The sequence below is a fragment of the Festucalex cinctus genome, chromosome 5 (genome assembly GCF_051991245.1).
Source record: "Festucalex cinctus isolate MCC-2025b chromosome 5, RoL_Fcin_1.0, whole genome shotgun sequence".
In the NCBI taxonomy this organism is placed as follows: Eukaryota; Metazoa; Chordata; class Actinopteri; order Syngnathiformes; family Syngnathidae; genus Festucalex; species Festucalex cinctus.
The window spans coordinates 21,813,315-21,832,881 of record NC_135415.1 but is presented as its reverse complement, the minus strand read 5'-3'; the positions used below and the strand labels follow the sequence as shown (position 1 = coordinate 21,832,881).

Here is a 19,567-nt window from a genome sequence, read left to right as displayed (position 1 = left end):
TTCCGTCTCATTTCGCTCATTTTGTTCTTTTTATGACTGATTAACGTCGTTAATGGATGGCAGCGTGCATGTGGAACCGAGCATGATTCTGTTCAATCGAAAGCAGAAATGCATTTTGCATCTTTACCGTATGAACAAGCCCAGAGGCTGAATACACGTCCACATTTGAAATAAAAACTTCATTTCTGGGACTTTTCTCCTCCCGCTGCTTCCCTTTCAAAGCAGAGGAAGAGGAAGAGAAAACACCTCTCTGCCTGTCTGTCTTTTTGCTTGTGATAAAATAAAACAAGCAGCGGGTGTCCCACACAAAGACTTCATATGTGTGCATGAGTCACAACATAAGCATTCATTGTGCTCGGCCAATCAATCAATACAAACGTGGTGGAATCCCATAAGCAAACTAACATTTATTCCAAAATATCAACTTCATATTTTTTGTATAACTAACAAACAACAATTCTGTTGAAGATTTTTTGGATATCTGCCTCATGGTTCTGAGGTTGTGATTTTGAATCTCGACTCATGTGGATGTTCTGCCTGTGCTTGCAGGTTTGCAGGAACTTCCGCCCACATGACAAAAACATGCATGTGAGGTTCAATGGAGACTCGCAGTTGTCTATAGGTGTGAATGTGAGTGCGAATGGTTGTTTGTAACCACCGTCCGGCGGCCATAGTGAGGACAAGTGCTTGAAAATGGATGGATGGATGGATTGAAGAGTACATTCAAATGCAAATGTCTCCATTTTTGTTTGTAAATTTGGTGCAATTATATTATTATTATTATTATTATTATTATCCATCCATCCATCCATCCATTGTCTTGACCGCTTATTCCTCACAAGGGTCACGGGGGCTGCTGGCGCCTATCTCAGCTGGCTCTGGGCAGTAGGCAGGGGACACCCTGGACTGATTGCCAACCAATCGCAGGGCACACAGAGACGAACAACCATCCACACTCACACGCACACCTAGGGACAATTCGGAGCGCCCAATTAACCTGCCATGCATGTCTTTGGAATGTGGGAGGAGACCGGAGTACCCGGAGAAGACCCACGCGGACACGGGGAGAACATGCAAACTCCACCCAGGAAGGTCCGAGCCTGGACTCGAACCGGAGACTATTATTATTATTATTATTATTATTATTATTATTATTATTATTATTATTAATTTATTTATTTATTTATTTATTTATTTATTTATTTGAATTTCTGGTTTGCAGTTTAAACAAGTATTTTTTTTATTTTGAGTATTCCAAGATAATATAAACATTTGTGATGTCATTGCATCGCAAAACGAGACTACTCCCCCCCCCCCAAAAAAAAAACAACTTTCTTCAATAAAACAGTCAAAAATGTTCACAAACTATAAAATTACAGTGAAATGGTAAGTATGAAGCATAATGTAAATAAAGCAGCAATTAACGAGAAATCATGCACAGACATGCTTGAGGTGTGGGACCAGGAAGAGTGTGATGACATAAATAATCTTGCACTTGTGATTGGTCTCAATAACATATGGCACTTGTCGGTTTCTGAAATACAACCTTTATATTTGAATAGTTTTTCAAATTAGTTGTTTGGTTTTGCAGGGTGAGGAACTGCAACATCGAGGTGGACAAAATGTGAATAAAGTCTTCAATACTGACTTATAAAATGCGTCATCTCAAGTTTATATTCAAATTTATATACAGCCGTATGCATTGGAAAGACTGTACATTCCATTTCAAATAAAAAAAAAAAAAGAAATAAGTAAAACCCAACAAAAAAAAGAAGATTTTGCCTTTCCAATTGTGTAACTGCTATTCAGAGAATTACGTCAGTGAACTACTGTTGCAGCCCAGGACAGGATTGTGGAAAAAAAAAAATCATCCTTATTCAAATTCTTGGAGAAGATGCTATAAACAGTATGAAAGGAAAACGGTCATATGTTTAATCGTATCCAAACAACAATGTCCCCTGAAGTTCCATCAGGTACACAGTCAGCATACTTTACATTCCAGGTAACCAACCTTTCTCATCAGATGAAATGCAGAAGAGCAGCTTCTCTTTTACGCACACTGTGCCCCACAAGGTGAAACTGCAAACAGTTTGAGGAAGTTCTCACATCCTCCTTTCCATTCCTCACCTACACGTTTCAATCCCAACTGCTGGCTCGGAGACAAACCACATTGGAGACATTTTTTTTCTCTCTCCTTAGTGCAACATGATGGCTTCGAATTTAAACAGGACCCAAAATCTCTCAGTATATACATGCGGCTGACTAAACTATTATGTAAAACTACCTCGCTGTATTTACCTTATATGCTTCCAAACATTGATTTCCTTTGACTTATGTCCTGCGCAGGTAAGACCTTCCTGTTTTTGGTGGTCGCTATGCAAGCGAGAGGGTGTTAAAAGTCTTCCATGTTTTGTTTAACTAAAGCGTCTCCACCCCTGATTCAACCTGTCACCTCCATTGACATGCAGCCAAGGAGCTGCTGCATTGTATATTTATAGCCGAGTGCCAGAAGGCTTCCAGTGCTTGATGGTTCACTGAGTCGGTGACCCCGCTGCAGAAACTTGCACAAAACAGGACAGGTGTAATGAGATAAGAGAGTACAAAGTCACATGATAAGACAGTTCTCATATCCTGACAATATTTAGGAAGACGTCCAAACACATAGCAGTGAGCTTTGCACTGTATTTTCTAGTCTAGTCTTTTCTTCATGCACACAGCTCCCTCTATTGACATTTTATCGCTTCTCCCATGGAATCTATCTATCTATCTATCTATCTATCTATCTATCTATCTATCTATCTATCTAATACTTTAAATGAATAACTTTAAATTAATAATAATAATAATAATAATAATAATAATAATAGTAGTAGTAGTAGTAGTAGTAGTTATTATTATTATTATTATTATTATTATTATTATTATTATTATTATAATTATTACACAAACCACATGTGATTTCTTTGTATTTATTTATATTAAAAATTGGTTTGTATTGTGCCGAGCCCGTATGTTTTATCCATTGCGTGACAGTTCAATTTATTACTCTTTTTTTTTTTTTTTTTGGCGATGCGCATTTTTTTATTTGTAGTATTTTAAATAATTTAATCTGCACAAAAAACAACAACAACAACAAAAAAAGTGTGCTATATAATTGCGCTGTAACTGTTAGTGCATAATTATGTGTACGCTTAACTAGAATTCTCTTGGATAGTCTTCGAGGCTAACGTTTTCAGAAAGGAATACATTTTGGTTTAAACCGGAAGTTCCATTCCTTTGACACCCCTCCGCTCCAAGTGACTAGTGGTATCGTCCAAAGATGGCAGCCTCCGTCTGGAGAGCCTGCATGACTGCTGCTGTCAAAGTTAAACGTTTGTCTCCGTCTGTGTTAGGTGAGTTTTCGTCTGAGTGGCCTTAGCACACTGACATTTTATGTGGTTAGTTTGTATTAATATGTGCATTGGAATTTTGTGGTTCGTTTGACGTTGGATCAACAAGAGCGCAATGTCCGCTACTCATGTTGTTAGCTAATTGCAGCTAACAGCATCAACAGTCCCTCTATTTGTTTTTGAAGATGTCGTAAAAGTGGAAATTTCAACTCTGTGTTCAGAATAATGCAATGTTATGTTTGTATTTGCAGCCAGAAGATGGTTACTTTCAGCAGCATATTCAGACACCACGTTGTGGGAGGCAAGAGAAAAGGATCCTCAGAATTTGGGTAAGAACACATGTTCTACATTTCTAAGTTTGTTCCCCAATTCAGTGACTATGCATGTGTGGTGCTGCACAGATGCATATTAACCCTATGAGGTGACTGTTACACCAATCAGTCGTCATTTTTTTTAATACTGTTGTTATCATTTCTTAACAATGTCATAAGTTTAACAGCTCATAATTATTCCCATGTTTGTATTTACAATATTCACATTTTGGCTTCAGATTGCAATTTCTACTTAGCTTACTGACAGGGCTTAATGTACACATGATGTGAAGCCATATAGTTTACTTGGCTGCTGTTGTCATTGTTGAATTAGCTTATGGAACAGAACAAAACGTTATATTTCATTTGCTTGCCCAAAATCAGCTGGGATAGGCTCCAGCTCCCTGAACAGGATAAGTGGTATAGGAGGATCCTTTGTTGACAAATTTTGGCGCATGCACGGTTAGTTGTGTGGCAGAAAATGAAAGGAGGGGCAGAAGGTGTGTCGCATTACAGTAAGTTTGTGGAAATACGAACCATCTGCTTCTCTTAATCCTCCAAATGTGCAAAACCTTTGAACTACATGAAAAACACGCTTTTTTTTTTTTTTTTTTGCCACGCAGTATCCCATGATGCAAACATAAACAATACGTCACACAGGGTCCTCCGAAAAGACTGATCATGGATGGATGAATTTTTACATCCCCTTTTGAAAAGATTAAATAAAAAATTACAATGAAGTTGGAAACATTAGACGTTTTAAATGATTTGGTCTCATATTCTATATCACAAAATCCTGGTATTTGACCAGGGGTTTGCACATTTCTAAAATCAACTGTATGTGTTCTACTAGAATGGGAAAAGCCAAGTTATCACGTTGTGGTTTGGTTTTGCAGGACTTGCAAAGACCACAAGGTGGCAGTGTAACTCCACTTTTGTCATTGTGCGTGTAAGCATAGACTCCAAAAAAGGATAATTACATTTTGGCTTGTCTGTGAAGCTATTTTTAGATGTATAACAAGTTCATCTGCTATTTGACTGTAAGAAATTGTTTAAACCCAACAATATTAATTTGCTCTTATTTTATTTAAAAAAAAAAAAAAACAAAAAAAAAAACTTGAAGCTTTGCTGGCCAGCAACATGGACAGGACATATGAGAAGAATCTTCCTGTTAGCTCCCTGACTGTATCACAGGTAAGTTTTGACATTAGGATAATTGAAGTTTTCATTTGCATGGCTTTCATTGGCTTAATTTGTGTGTATTTCTCCCAACTCCGCCCCCAGTTTGTAGACAATATATCATCTCGAGAGGAGGTGGATCAAGCCGAGTACTACCTTTACAAGTCAGTCAAATCTGCTTTCGAGCTCACAGCTGTGCTTTTGCAAGCTTCTTTTTTGTGTTTTCCTGGAATGTATTGTCTGTTTGCTTTGTCTGTTTTGCTTTATGCTCGCTCACATGCTTTGCTTTGTTCCCACCTTTCCTGTTTATTCCTTCCGCTGGAAATCTGATTACGACTTTTAGGATGCTTCACGATTGTTCACATGCTCCGCTCACGTGTTCTGATGAACAACTGGCTGAAATAAACAACGAAATAATATTTACCAATGCGGAGATGGTTGTATAAATACCACATTCTGTTTATTCCACTAAAACTACTTATCTGATTTCCATAAAGCTTCTTGAATTGTTAGCACAGGCCAGCAATGCTGAATACTTTCCAGTTGTGCTCACTTTTGCATATATTACAAGATGTAATTTACAGTAATGAGAATGCCCTCCGTAACATGGCGGACTCGTGGTTAGCACGCCTCAACGTCAGGAAATTGTGGGTTTAAGTCTCAGCAGCTCAGTGAGTTCACCGAAGACTCTAAATTTTCCATTAGCGTAAATGTGAGTGTGTGTTGTTGTTTGTCTACGTGATGATGTCCTTTGGCTGCAAACAAGCAAACCTAATGATGACAAGCACTATTGACAATTCCCCTAAATTTTTTTGTAAATAATTACAATAAGCTGCTTGTCGAGCTTGTTTCTTGGATATTTAAAAATGGAGAAAATATTCAAGTGAACCACCAACTTGTCATCTCATGCTTTTTTTTTAGTCTCAGTATTTATTAAGCTAATAATGACAATACACAATAAATTATATAATACACTAAGCTGTTTATTAATACATTTGTTGATCTGCATGAATTGCAGGAAAGAAATTAAAGCATTATGTATCTGAAGATGTACAAATCCCATAGGTGCTTTGGAAGATAGTAGTAGATACACATGCAACTATTGTATTTATATGGATCTGTTGTTTGTCAGTGGGAGGGTTATCTTATTTAGCTGATTTCATTCCTGCTTGTGCAGTCACACACGTTATTCCGTATCTTATTCATCATCGCACTGTACTTTGATTAAAAAAAAACAAACTTGTTTTGTCTCCCGCAAGGTTCCGTCACAGTCCAAATTGTTGGTACCTTCGAGACTGGACTGTTCACAGCTGGGTCAGGCAGTGTCTGAAATACGGCGCCAGAGACAAGGCCCTGCACACGCTTCAAAACAAAGTATGTGCTACATTTGATTGTGTCACTTCAAATAGCTCAGAAACAACGAGCTTAGCCACATACATTACATGGAATAATAAAATATTAGAATGTCTCAGTATGATACAGCAACTACTACAATAAACATTGCTAAATCAAATATTATATTTTCATCAAATTGGTTGTAGCTATCCGCGGATGTCATTCAGTGTGATTTTTGTGTGGAGGGAAAAAATGAGGACCAAAGTGTGTTTCTTGTAGGTCCAGTATGGAATCTTCCCTGACAACTTTACCTTCAACCTACTCATTGATTCTTACCTGAAGGATGAGGACTTCAAGAGTAAGCCACTGAGTTTGCATAAATTGCACATTTGGAGAAAAACACAAAAGTATTGGGACACCTGCACACCTCTCCTAAACTGTTCCTGCAAAGTTGTCCAAAAATGCATTAATTTATCTTTTTATTTTCTAAAAAATAAAAAATAAAAAAAAATAAAAATTCCACTGCCCTTACTGTAACTCTGTTTGTACTTTCGCCCATTAACTAATTCGCTCCCAGCCATTTTCACAGAAGCAACCCCATTCGCTCCCGGCTGTTTTCCTGGATTTTGACTTATTTTGCAAGGCCCACAGAATGTTGCGTTCTATTGCTATAAAAACATGGAACCTATCAAAAGAAAGATTAAAGTCTCTTCTTTTATCAAGAAAAAAAAGGATATTTCTATCTGTTTCCATTTTGCAGCAATTAGCATTAGAATATAACTAAGTTTAATCATTTTTCACAAATATATTTAGAGTTGTGAGTAGTTGAGCTTTTTTTTTTTTCAACATGGCCCTGGTTGATCTCCTTTGCTCTACTGCCACCTGCTGGCCGTTTGTGTAATAACTACAATTTCTGCAACCGTCCTTTGCAGTTGAGAGGCTACATCAAAGCTTTCTGTATGCTCTAGCATACAAAAAAAACGTATAAATACGTCTTTGGGACACTAAAACATATCAAATAAAATATATTTATACTTTTTTGGGAGTAAATGAGTTAATTAATTGTAAATAGCAAAATACAAAACAAACACCATCAAATGTGACCCTTGACCTCAAATGTTGCCCACTTCTTGGGTCAAGGGCCACAATGTTTGTAATTGTGCTGAATCATTCCAGGCGCATCGTCCGTGGTGGAGGAGGTGATGCTCCAGGAGGCCTTTGACCTCCCGTCCACGCAGATCCTCTCTCTGTACACTCTGGCCAGTTACCTAGCAACCAGACCTCAACTCACCGTGAGTGCAAGCAAACATCGAATGCGGTGCTTACAAAATTGGGGTCTCTTCTTCAAAGTGACGTCAGACGTCGGTGTACTCAGGTGTCGCAGGAGCGAGCGCTGGGAGCGTCGTTGCTGATCTGCGGCCTCAAGCAAGACAACAGCGTAGGCCTCACTGCTCGCTTCCTGGGAAACCTTCTTCTAGGTGAGCATAAAGGGAGGGGCTTAACAAAAACATGTACTTGCAGGTGGCTGTTTCTTACACATACACGTAAAACAATAGGCATTGTTATCCTCACATTGTCAAAAGGGATTTGTGATGGTCCAAATGGCTCTCTTTGTATTTAAGCTTGCTGACCCCTGACCTTTACTGTGTATTGTTGTGTTCTGCAGGCAAGGTGGAGATGCAGAAGGGCATCCATGCTGTGTTCAAAGGCATGCCCCTCTTCTGGGAGCGAGGATATATGAGTCGAGCGCTGGCTGTCATGGAGAGTGTTGCTGCCTCCGCCGATGACGTCAAACTGGCCAAAGATTCTGTAAGGACTGAACATGTTTCAAGCACAGCCTTAGAATCAGTCGTACACTCTTTTTGCAGGTCATCAAAATGGCGTTCATGCATAAAAGTGACATAGTAGTTTGTTTTTTTTACACAGTGGTTCTTCAACCTTGCTGGAGGTTCATTTCCTATGCGCATTTACTGAACCCTTTCTTATTGAAAAAGAAATATGTAATCAATAGGGGTGTCAAAATTAGTGCGTTAATTTAAAGTTCCTTTAAGGCCACTATTTTTATTTTATTATTATTTTTTTTAAATGACCGTCCCTAACTTGGAAAGCCTTTACTAGGGGAATTCCAGTCACAAAGCACCAGACGCGCCACTTCGAAATTTAGCAGTAATAAATGTAATAATTATTCATGTATCTGTGGAGAGTTTGGTCAAGTTGTATTTTACAATTTTAAAAATCTGCGGAATTTCATGTTAAAGATTCAACATCTTTTAATATGAAAAGTAAAATGCACTGAGCTGTCACCGTCTAACAAATGCATTTATGCCATCTAGTGGCAGGAAAAATGACACAATTCAATATCACACCCATCTTTTACAGTACATCTTTTTACTTTTAACACAATATAATGAATTATTGTGAATTTTACTGTATCAAATGGAGAAAAGATGCAGCTATAGTTCTATTAGTTTAACATTTTTTTCTACTAGTATGAAACTTAGAAAAAATATATTATTGTACATTTTATTGAATATTTAGAACATATTGCGATTAATCGTGAGTTAACTATTGAAGTCTTGCTATTTAATTGTGATTAAAAATTGTAATCGCCTGACACCCCTAGCAAACAACATTTTTAATTGACGCTCGAGAAAGAAGAGGACAGCAGCCAACCAGGAACGAGCGTGAAACCAGTCCACCAATCAGGAGCTGGTTTTCACACAGCGGCATTTGATTTGAGCCTCCGCCCAGAAACGTCCTGGACAGGCCAAAACAAATCCGTCGGACCGTACTTTTAATATCTGTTTGTCACACTCCATTTTATCAGTTATCATTCAGAAAATATCAATCTTCATAAGTGTTGGAGCCATACAAAAGACACATCTTTCATACGGTCCAAATTTTAAATAAGGATGTTAACTTTTGAGTGAATTGTGTATTTTTCAAAACTCAGCCCAGCATTTAAAGACTATTAAAGTAGGACATCAGGGGTCGCCATAGCAACAACAGAGTTGCCATTCATTATAATACAAGTCAGTGTATCATCATTATTATAAATGAGTTGCTGTTATCTTAGGTCAGATTTTATCCCGAATGCCCTCTAATTCTCATGTTCTCTTTCCAAACAACATCCTCTTCTGCTGAGGAACACAACACAGACACTGTTTATCAACCGAGATGGAAAACACACACGCACACACACTGTCATATTTTCATTATCACACAGTCAGGTCCAGTTTGATAATTCTGCCTTATTCTAACAAGATCTTGAGAGGGCGCATGGCGCCCGGTGTGTCTGTAAACATCCCAGACTTAATAGGCCAAACACACTGTGACAGATAATAACGGCGAGCATGCACGTGAGCACCACAGGATGGATTCTATTGACATGACGTCCCAGTGCCTCGGGTCAACGATAAGCTTGCATTAAGATGTTTAGCTCACCTGACAAATACCACACGCGGCTAGCTGCATCTTTTATTACATTTGGGTCTTATAAGCAAATGATTGTGTTCATTTCAGTTGGCTTTTCTCGAGGACGTGCTGCACGGGCTGTCCTCCACCTCGTCCGACTCGTCTGATTCGTCCGGCGAGGAGTCGGCAGGGGAGGAAGAACAAAAAGAAGAAGTTGATGAAGATGACCAGGCGGAGAGGGAAAAGATTTCTGAATATGACAGCAAATTCAAGGTGGGATGGAATTTGTGGTTAAAGGAGTCATAAGAAAGTGAGCCTATTAAGTTTCTTAACTTAGCAATGTTTCTCGTGATTCGGTATCCGCCCCCGAAAAAGTGAGTAGCAACAACTCTGGGAACTTGTTGTGATGTTATTGGAGGTACTCGTGTCTTCATGTCCAGACTGCAAATGAAGAGCACACATGTGAAGCCATCAATTGTGCTGGAATCCTGGTACTGGTTATCGGATGCTAATGGTGGCAGCGCTGTCCATGCTAACAATGCAGCTTTGCTTACCTTTTGGCTTCTACATAATGGTCTCCACGTAGTCCAGTGGTGACTGTTTTATTTTCAGTGAGTGTAAACGCAACAATATTAGGAATTGAAGTGATCTGGTGGTGATCTGATAAGTGATAAGGAAGTGACCCAGGACCTGATTTCAACAGTAAGTAACCTGATTTCAACAGGAAGTGACCTGATTTCAAAAGGAAGTGGCCTAAATTCAACAGAAAGTGACCTGGTTTCAACCGGAAGTGACCTGGAAGTGACTTGATTTCAACAGGAAGTGACCCAGAACTGACCTGATTTGGAAAAAGAAGTGACCTGTTTTCAACAGGAAGCGACCTGATTTCAAGAGGAGGTGACCCAGAAGTGGCCTAAATTCAACAGGAAGTGACCTGGAATTGATCTGATTTCAACAGGAAGTGACCTGATTTGAAAAAGAAGTGACCTTTTTTCAACAGGAAGTGACCTGGAAGTGGCCTAAATTGAACAGCAAGTGACCTGATTTCAACAGGAAGTGACCTGATTTCAAAGGGAAGTAATCCCGAACTGGCGTAAGTTCAACAGGAAGTGACCTGATTTCAACCGGAAGTGACCTGGAAGTGAATTGAGTTCAACAGGAAGTGACCCAGAGGTGACCTGATTTGAAAAAGAAGTGACCCGGAAGTGGCCTAAATTCAATAGGAATTGACCTGTTTCAGCAGGAAGTGACATGGACCTGATATTAACAAGAAGTAACATGATATAAACAGGAAGTGACCCGACAGTGGCCTAAAAACTGGAAAACTAGCCACCAGAGGGTGTTAGAACTGCACATTCAGTGAATGTAAACACAGCCTTATTAGAAATGTCATTTTAATTGCCCATGTAAATCCAGCCTAATGCATTTCTGTCTTTCCAGGAGATGGCCAGCCAGCTGGAGAGTCAGGGCAAAATCGACGCGTCCGACTTCGGGACGTTGGCGACTGCTCTAGCCCAACAGCTGCTGCCCTCAGTTGAGAGACCAGACCTGGATCAGTACGAGACTGTGCTGGGGGCGTGGGAGGCCGAGAGGAGGCAGCTGATCCAGAGGGAGCAGGAGAGCAGGAGGAAGGCCGAAGAGGAGAGGCAGGAGCGACTCGCTGCCAAGGCGGCACTGCAGCAGCAGGCTTAAAGGTTCTTCTACACTGCAGCTTTCACTTATTGTGTTACTGTTAATATTGTACATGTTTTTTTTTTGTAATCATCTTTGTGGGCTACGTCCAAAATTAAAAGCAAATTAAATGACTGGCTTCAGTTGTGAAAGTCTTGTCGCCATGTGAACTCGTGAGCAAAAAAGAAGGGAATGTTGGGATCACATCCTCCCATTCCTTTTCCTGTTCGTGCGTCTTGGGGAGTTTTTCTCACAGGGGTAAAGAAAGGGTTATTTCGCTGAAGAATTTGCTGATAACTAATCTGGAGAAAGGGGTTTCTTTGCTGGCAAAGGAATTCAGTTATGAGCATTAAACACAATGAATGCATTATATCGCCTTGAGGTTTTGTGTTATGTTTTGTAGATAAGCCGACGCTACCCATATTAAAGCGCTTGACTTGATGCGCAATGCCGTTTAGATGTGGACAGATAATACATCCCATGAGAGCGGGTAGCGGGGGTGGAATAGAAAATATTGTGCAATGGTGTTGACTTACTGTCGATGCCACAACATGCCTGAATCAACACATTCGCCATTTTATCGCTTAGATCCGATACAAGTCAATCTTGTTAACATTTTTGTCCTCAAACAAATGTCGAGTAGGTTCATATTGTGTGTGTGGTTTTTTTCGGGGGTTTTTCTTCTCCTCCATAGATACCGACCATCACTTGGATGATTTGTTTTGACTTGCAAGCAAAAAATGCATTCACAGATATGAACACTGTACGGTGGCAGTTAACGCAACAAGCGGCAGTTTGGCAGATAGTAGTGATAGACCGATGTTTTTTTTTTTTTTGTTTTTTTTGTTTTTTTCCTTATTCTTTTAACCACTCGACTATTGTGGATATATGTTTTAGTTAAACGCTGTATAAAAAGCAGTCCATTTTTTCATGACCATTTTTCAAGGACGATACCGATTATTAGTAGTCAAGGAGGCCGTTAACCGATATTTCAAGCTGATATTCGTTAGCGATAAAAGAAAAAAATAGCATCAAAATTTAAAAAAAATACTTTTAATTTCAAACATAAAGAGTTGGCAGCTTTGTTTAAAAATTATAACAAAAATTGCAGGGAGCTTCCAAGGGTCATCAGCATGTGTTAAGCTAAATAAAAAATTAAAATTAAATAAAATAAAAGCAAGTAAATAGTTCTCTAAAGTTTGACTGTAAATAGTTTTCCAAAATTTCTACATCATTTTTTAATTTTATTTTATTTATTTAAAAAAAAGGTTTAGGGAATTCCCAGTGTCATCAGATTTTTTCTATTTTTATTTATTTATTTTATTTTATTTTTTTATAAAGTGGAAATTTAAATAAATCCATAAATAATAATTGTATATGTACCATTGAGCTTCCTGCTGTTCATCACGTACACTTTAATATATACAGGTTACCTGGATACTGGTAACTTGCTTTTAAATAGTCAATAACAACATGCTGTGTAAGTGATGCCCTGCGATTGGCTGGCAACCAGTCCAGGGTGTACCCCGCCTACTGCCCAAAGCCAGCTGAGATAGGCTCCAGCACCCCCCGCGACCCTTGTGAGGAATAAGCGCTCAAGAAAATGGATGGATGGATATGTAAATGATGAATAGTTGCTTTCCCCTACTTCGCAATATTTGGGCATAATTTACAACAACCGTTTTCTCACTATTTGGCAAGTTCAAAACTGTGGCACACATTGATAGTGCCGATTTTGTTCTGTGGAATCTAATCTTGCAGTCACCTTGAGCTTCTATCAATTTATTGGCACGCAAGAAGCACACTTAGACCTGCAAGAAATGGAATTAGCAACCACTGATGTTTAGAATGTTTTGCTAATGTTTTTGCTACATTACAGTATCTTAAACTTGTATATTAGTCCACTTCAGTAATGTTGGATTAACACCTTTGCACAGGGACTTAATAAAAAATAAAAATAAAAATATTAGATCAACCTCGAATGGCAAAATATAAAAAAAGCAAACGTCTTTATCAGTGCACCTTGGAAGGTTTCCCTGTGCTACTGTGAGACATTCACCACTACAGGAAATCACATTGCCGTCTGATATATTCCAGCTGGTTAGATATACTAACCAGAGAGACGCCACGTGCTTATCACTGCAAAAAAAAATTTAACGTTTGAGGACGAACATTATGTTCTGTTCATGGGACATTCTAACCACAAACATCACTTGCATGCACTTTTATTGCTATGCAAACACAGAAGTTCTTCATCAGGACTTTCTGGATTGCCAAATTTGGTTTCCTCACCACCAAATGGCTGCTGGGTAAATTTAATTATCCATCAACATTAACCGCTTCATATTTATTTCTCCTTGTGAGGAGATTGCAAACATCCTTTAATTTGTCTGCCTGTTTGATTGCAGTAAGATGAGCGCAGCATTTGTTCTGACAGCGGTTATTAAGTCAAACGTAATATTCAATAATTTCCTTTCGAATTGGGTGCTGCCTTGAATCATTTGTGTTTGCCTTTGAAACCCAGTGTCACATTTATGAATATAAGGGCGTCAAAGTTTGCAGCTGAAGAAAGACCTCATTATTATTATTATTATTATTATTATTACTATTGTTGTTGTTGTTGTTGTTGTTAATATTTTGTAATCTGTTTATCGCAATATTATTGCTTGTTAACTTGTCTATTCATTCGAAATGAATAATAATTTAGCTTCCAGACAGTTTTGGGAGTGAAGTTTGTCCACACAAACTGCACGTCCTACTGACCCAAAGGAGCAGCACTCCCACTAATTCCAATGACTTACCAGGTGACTGCACGTGATTGGAATTTCATAATTTAATCATAATATTTTCAAAAGAGCCCACCAGCATACGCCCATTTTCCAAGAACAGCGAGTCAGAACATTTGGAGATCTTGAGGAACACTGATGACCAAACTGAAGGTAAGACTGAACTCATTGCTTGGAGATAAGAGTGTTGCATGGCACTTGTTCATATTGACTTTTTTTTTTTTTTTTTCTGGTTTGCTTTTTAGGAAGAAGCAGAAGAAAAATTATCCAATATTTTGTGGTAAGTTAAGGCAAATTTTCCAACCATTCATTTTATTCCCATTGCAAGTCCCACAATAGCATTTAAAAACAAAAAAAACAATAGTGAAGCGGATGCCAATTATTAGTAATATTTTGTTAAAAGGTATTTTACTATTACAAAGGAAAATTCATTTTTTTAAAGAAAAAAATACATTTAATGTCAATTTTACATTCATATTTATACATCAATGTGACAATTGTATCTGTCAAATTGAAGAATTCACTTTTTCTTTTCTTTTTTTTTTTGAGAATTAAAAAATATATATATTTGATGACAATTTTGCATTCATATGGACACAATGAGACATATTTACCATTTAGAATGTAATAGTTTACAAATTCATGATCACAGTATGGTAAAAGGCCTTCAAGGACCGGAGTTGGTGACCAGTGGTATACTGTTATTTGCTGCTTCTGTTGTTCATACGTTGGCCTCCAGAGGGCAGCGTGTTGCACAGATGAGGATAATACTGTACATAGGTTAGATCATAGATATCTATAAAGACTAGATGTCTCGTCCGCGCTGCCCGGCAATGGAATCGAACGTCCGCACAGGGCGGCCATCTTGCCACAGTCACCTCGCTCTGCCTCTCATTCATTACTGTGTGTTGTTATACCACGTTATTTAAAATAACTTAAGATAGTGGTTTACCATAAAAAAAAACAACTGATTATCGAGCAGTTTAGTTTATAAGTATAGTACATACTTGTTAATAATTAATAATCCATGTAGTTAAATATCCAACCAGAATTAATTAGCCTCCTACTCTTTTTGTTGTTGTTGTTGTTTTTTACATAATAATATATGTGTGTGGATACACTATTGTTATCTTTCTTTATATGTTGCTAGTAGCAACATATAAAGAAATATGCCATCGTATAGAACCTTAAATTTCCAACATGTAGCAACTTGCTACATGTTGGAAATTTAAGGTTTCATACTGTGGCATTGATGCTAATTTTGTGAACTATTTGACAATGTTTCGCTATAGCGTGAAGCTAGCGCACGTCTGTAAGACGAAGGCAAATGTTGACAAGCTGACTAGGGTGCCATTAGTTATACTGGAAGTTGCATATGGGACTTATAATCAACACTGAACACCACTACAAAAAATGGCCTCCAAAAAAAGCGGGTGGGGGGAAAAAAAAATAAAAAATACAACTTTATAAACCAACCAGCGTCGCAGTCAGAACAAATTGTGTTTTTGTATCATCGTGCTATTTTGTTTTTTTAAAAGAAAACACAAAATTTTGCGGCCATGTAGGTGTTTTAAAAAAAAAAAAAAAAAAAAAAAAAAAAAGCAATGTTGTATTCCGTTAATAATTAGCACACATTGCGGAGCTTGCAAACACTCTCGCACATACACAGGAACTTGCATCGCCACACAGGCCATGTTCTCCATTCCCAGCTCTTATCTCACAAAGTGTTGACTTGCTGTCAAACACATCACTTGTTGACTATGAACATGATTCAAAATCCACTTTGTCCCATGCTAAATAATCAGAGAAAAACACTTGTCCTTATTCTGTTTTCATGTTGATGTCGTGTGAAAGTTATCGTCAGTCTAAACAGTTGACATCCAAAAATGCTGATTTTTGCATTTTGTTGTGTTGACTATGATCACATACAAGCATGGGTGTCAGCAAATCTACTAGAGCAGACATAAACATATCAAGTCGATAATGAAGATGATGATAATGGTAATTTTAAAAAATAACACTAAACACCAAGTAGTGGGGCAACACCTTTTTTTAACCTCTCTTTCTTGTATGTGTATAATACAGAGCAGTTTAATTAATAACTTTCTTCTTCTTTTTTGCACTTTATATACTTACTATACTATTCTTGTATATTTTCAAAATATATGCAAGCATTTAAGTTAATTTGTCTTTGTCATTGGCATTTTTCATACGATAAAGTTTGTGGGCAGAGCATCATCCAGTAAGGAGGCTCGACTATTGTAAAGTACAATATTGTACAGTGCATTTTTTTTCTTACAAAAACACATTACAAATGTTCCTGTTTTGGAAAGCTGGAATGCATGAATGACATTTCAATTCATTTCAATGGGAAAAGATAATTTGAGACACAATTGTGGTCATGGAAGAAATTAAACTAATATCTCTAGTAACTGCCATGTTTGTATACAAGCCATTAAAAAGTCCATTTTCATAAATGTCCTCTTTAAGATTGAGGTCGCCGTAACTCGGTTCCATTTTCTTCATTTATGGCTGTTGACAGTTCAAAACATTTTGTACTCATCTTCCCAGCAAATAACAAATTGTGATTTGAGGACAAGATGATCTTAAAAAAAACAAAAAAAAAAAACAGGTTCTTACGTGCGCACGTAGCCCTCTTAAAACCTGGCGGGAAATCAGCCTTGTCTGTGCCTGCCCAGACAGATAATGTTTTAGTCTTCGGCTGCATGATGACGGTGATGGGTTTTTTTTCACCCCCTCCGTCAAAAACCCCTACGGCCCAAACGATATCAGATGATAAAGCGGCGGTTCACACCTAGCTTCAAAACCCAAACAAACATGTACACTGAGGGAAATGACTCACCGCCTGAACAAGAAGCGTTAACTGAAGTTTGCATGCTTTGTTTAAGCAAAAACACTTCATTAATGACTTAACACTTGCAATCAAATGTATGATTTTATAACAGTCGAGAGACCAACAAGACCTTCGGTTAATACAATGAAACAATTGTTCAGCACAGGATTTCAACAAAATGTGATGTTTTCATTTCATACACAAAGCGCGTGATTGTTGAGCGCGACGGACAGGAACACTGATTGCGACTCATTATTCAACTCCACTGTTAAGTAGTTGCGAGTATGCCGCAGGCTATCTGACGGCAGCGCACAAATCCAGGAAAAATGAAATTCTTAAGAGGCCTAATCGGGCAAATCTCCTTTGGGTGCATTCTGCAAAGGCTCAGAACCAGACAGACGTACGGTGCATGCACAGGATTCTGACATCATACGCATACACCCAAGTTATGTAACAATCATGTTCAGAAAAGAAAGAACACTTTTTTTTTCATTTTTTTTTTTCATGGAGCCTACACCCAAGATGGCGAGAAGTACAGATTCTTGTCTACACGGAAATTCTGTGATTTGACTCAGTAAAATTTACCAACGTAAAAAAGTAAATTGAATTTTTATTATCAAAAACATGAATGATATTCGATACCACTTTTTTCTGACGATACCAACATGAGTACTCAGTCCAAAGTACTGATACCACTAGTACTTTTGATACGTAACATTTTCAACCAAAAAAAATAATATATACAATGACAAATCATTTTAAAGAACTATGTATCCCAGTATAGAATTTTTCCTTAAAATTGCATGAAATTAATGACAGTTATCTTTTCTTCTCATTTCTAGTTCCTGATCATAAAGTCACAAGTACTGATACCTTGAAATAAGGCAGTGTATGGGTCCAATACTGACAAGTGTTTGGTTTGCTTTAATTCTATCGAAAATGATTTGTTTCCTTAGGTAAATTTGCAAACTGACCAATAACCCACCCCCAGTAAATTAGTTAATAATGAAAAAACATACACGTGTAGACTGACCATTTTTTATCGTCTTTTTTTTTTTTTTTTTTTTAATGTCAGTCATTAGTAAAGTACATAAATATGTGTTTAGAAAAAATAAAATTAAATACTCAAAGTACAGATACATAAAAATATCTGCAAAGTGTTTATACTGCTTAAAATAAAAAATTAAAAATTAAAAAAAATCACTGATTGAATTTGTAACAATTATTCACACACATTCTATTTTCAACGTAGCAACAGAGAACACAACTAATGTGTTTCCAAGCACGCAGGTTCAATCAGTGTGATGACGTCAGGCGGGCCGTGCCACTCCGGGGCCAACATGTTCTTCTGCAAGCTGAGGGATGCTGCATGTGGAAGGCCTCCAGCAGAAGAAATCGTCAGCTTTAGTAGCACATTAAGTGGTGATTTAGCATCAGAGCCTCTAACCCTTCAGTGGCAACTGTGGTTTAAAAAAAAAAAAAAAAAAAAATCAAAGCTACCAAGTACTAAGTTGCAGTTTATCAAAGAAAAAAGAAAAGAGGCTGTTAGCGAATGCTAATCAGTGAATAAATGCCAAAAAAATAAAAAATAAAACATCTGAACAAGCTTCTATATGTTTAACAAGCTATTTTGTTTTTCAGCCGACAATAAGGCGCCAGTTGCAACTCTGTCATTTTGTACGTCTGTTTGTTGACGTTAAGAGAAAGACTTTGGCATCTTTACAGCTAAGGCCCGCCCACGGCTAAACGGCGGCATGACATTGATGGTTTATTTGCGAGGGGACGTGCACGTACGAGTGTCAGTCTTTGACGGGCGGTAAATGAGGCGTTTGTGGGCAAAATGATGTCAGGTGAAGTGCCTCATGAATAAACATATCCAACACGTCTCATGCATCTCATTACATGAGATTAATGTAGGTCATTCATTCACTCGACTGCATGGTGCTCTGTGTTCCAACAAGTCAAATAGAACTTGGAAGGAAAACTTTTGGTGAAAAAGAACCCCCAAAACAAGTCGCACATAACATTTAAATGGAGTTACTGTTAGAAGGACAGTGTGTAGAATTTAGTGCAATCTAGTGGTGAACTAATAGACCCTTCAAGTGTGACGTCACGTTGAAGTGCGCCCCTAGCGGTGGGGGGCAGGGCGTCAATGCGAGTGAATTAGAAAACAATCAGTGTGAGCGAGAAAATAGGTCAAACAGTTGATAAATCAGCGACCAATGCTATGTGAACTTGTGTGCGGCCAACGGATGCACTAATGGCTCAAAGAGAGATGAGAGCATTCTTTCCGCTGCCGGCAGAAATTCTAAACCCCGCAAAAGACAGTGAGGAGTAAAAGACTAGCATGGTGGCTAACAGGACACTACAACGCAACTTTTTTTTTGTTCTTTTTTTTGTAGCGAGCGGCTTCAAACGACTGGTTTCACTGATTCGCAGGAATGTAGTGTCCTACTCAGGACGTTTTTTGTTTTTTTTTACACTTGACATATTTCCCACCTTTTAACAAAAACGCTCGCCAAAAATCAAGCTCTCTACATTCATTTGTTATGGGATGTTTGCACTCCGGGAGGCGCCGCAGGTGCTAAGCAGTGATGTCAGCTGGAAGGGTCTATAGAATGCAACGAC

General features: G+C 38.1%; 1 protein-coding gene and 1 long non-coding RNA gene across 2 annotated transcripts; both read left to right on the top strand.

Annotated features, from left to right (window-relative positions):
• The first annotated feature begins 3,252 nt into the window (after window positions 1–3,252).
• On the top strand, window positions 3,253–11,433 carry mrps27 (mitochondrial ribosomal protein S27). The gene is made up of 11 exons (XM_077522960.1): window positions 3,253–3,392; window positions 3,641–3,718; window positions 4,824–4,894; window positions 4,985–5,043; window positions 6,139–6,253; window positions 6,494–6,572; window positions 7,391–7,506; window positions 7,590–7,692; window positions 7,881–8,023; window positions 9,737–9,901; window positions 11,069–11,433. Exons 1-11 carry the CDS (start codon window positions 3,320–3,322, stop codon window positions 11,318–11,320), a joined length of 1,254 nt encoding a protein of 417 aa, XP_077379086.1. The 5' UTR covers window positions 3,253–3,319; the 3' UTR covers window positions 11,321–11,433.
• A 1,719-nt stretch (window positions 11,434–13,152) lies between these two features.
• LOC144019551 (uncharacterized) lies at window positions 13,153–18,826 on the top strand. Its single transcript, XR_013283708.1, has 3 exons — window positions 13,153–14,238; window positions 14,331–14,365; window positions 18,223–18,826. It is a non-coding gene; the product is annotated as an uncharacterized LOC144019551 (long non-coding RNA).
• Window positions 18,827–19,567: the final 741 nt, after the last annotated feature.

Coding starts and splice junctions, on each gene's coding strand:
- mrps27 (XM_077522960.1), top strand. CDS start 3,320: ATGGCAGCCTCCGTCTGGAGAGCCTGCATGACTGCTGCTGTCAAAGTT. Junction 6,573..7,390: donor GAAGGATGAGGACTTCAAGA/GTAAGCCACTGA, acceptor GAATCATTCCAG/GCGCATCGTCCGTGGTGGAG. Junction 7,507..7,589: donor CAACCAGACCTCAACTCACC/GTGAGTGCAAGC, acceptor CGGTGTACTCAG/GTGTCGCAGGAGCGAGCGCT.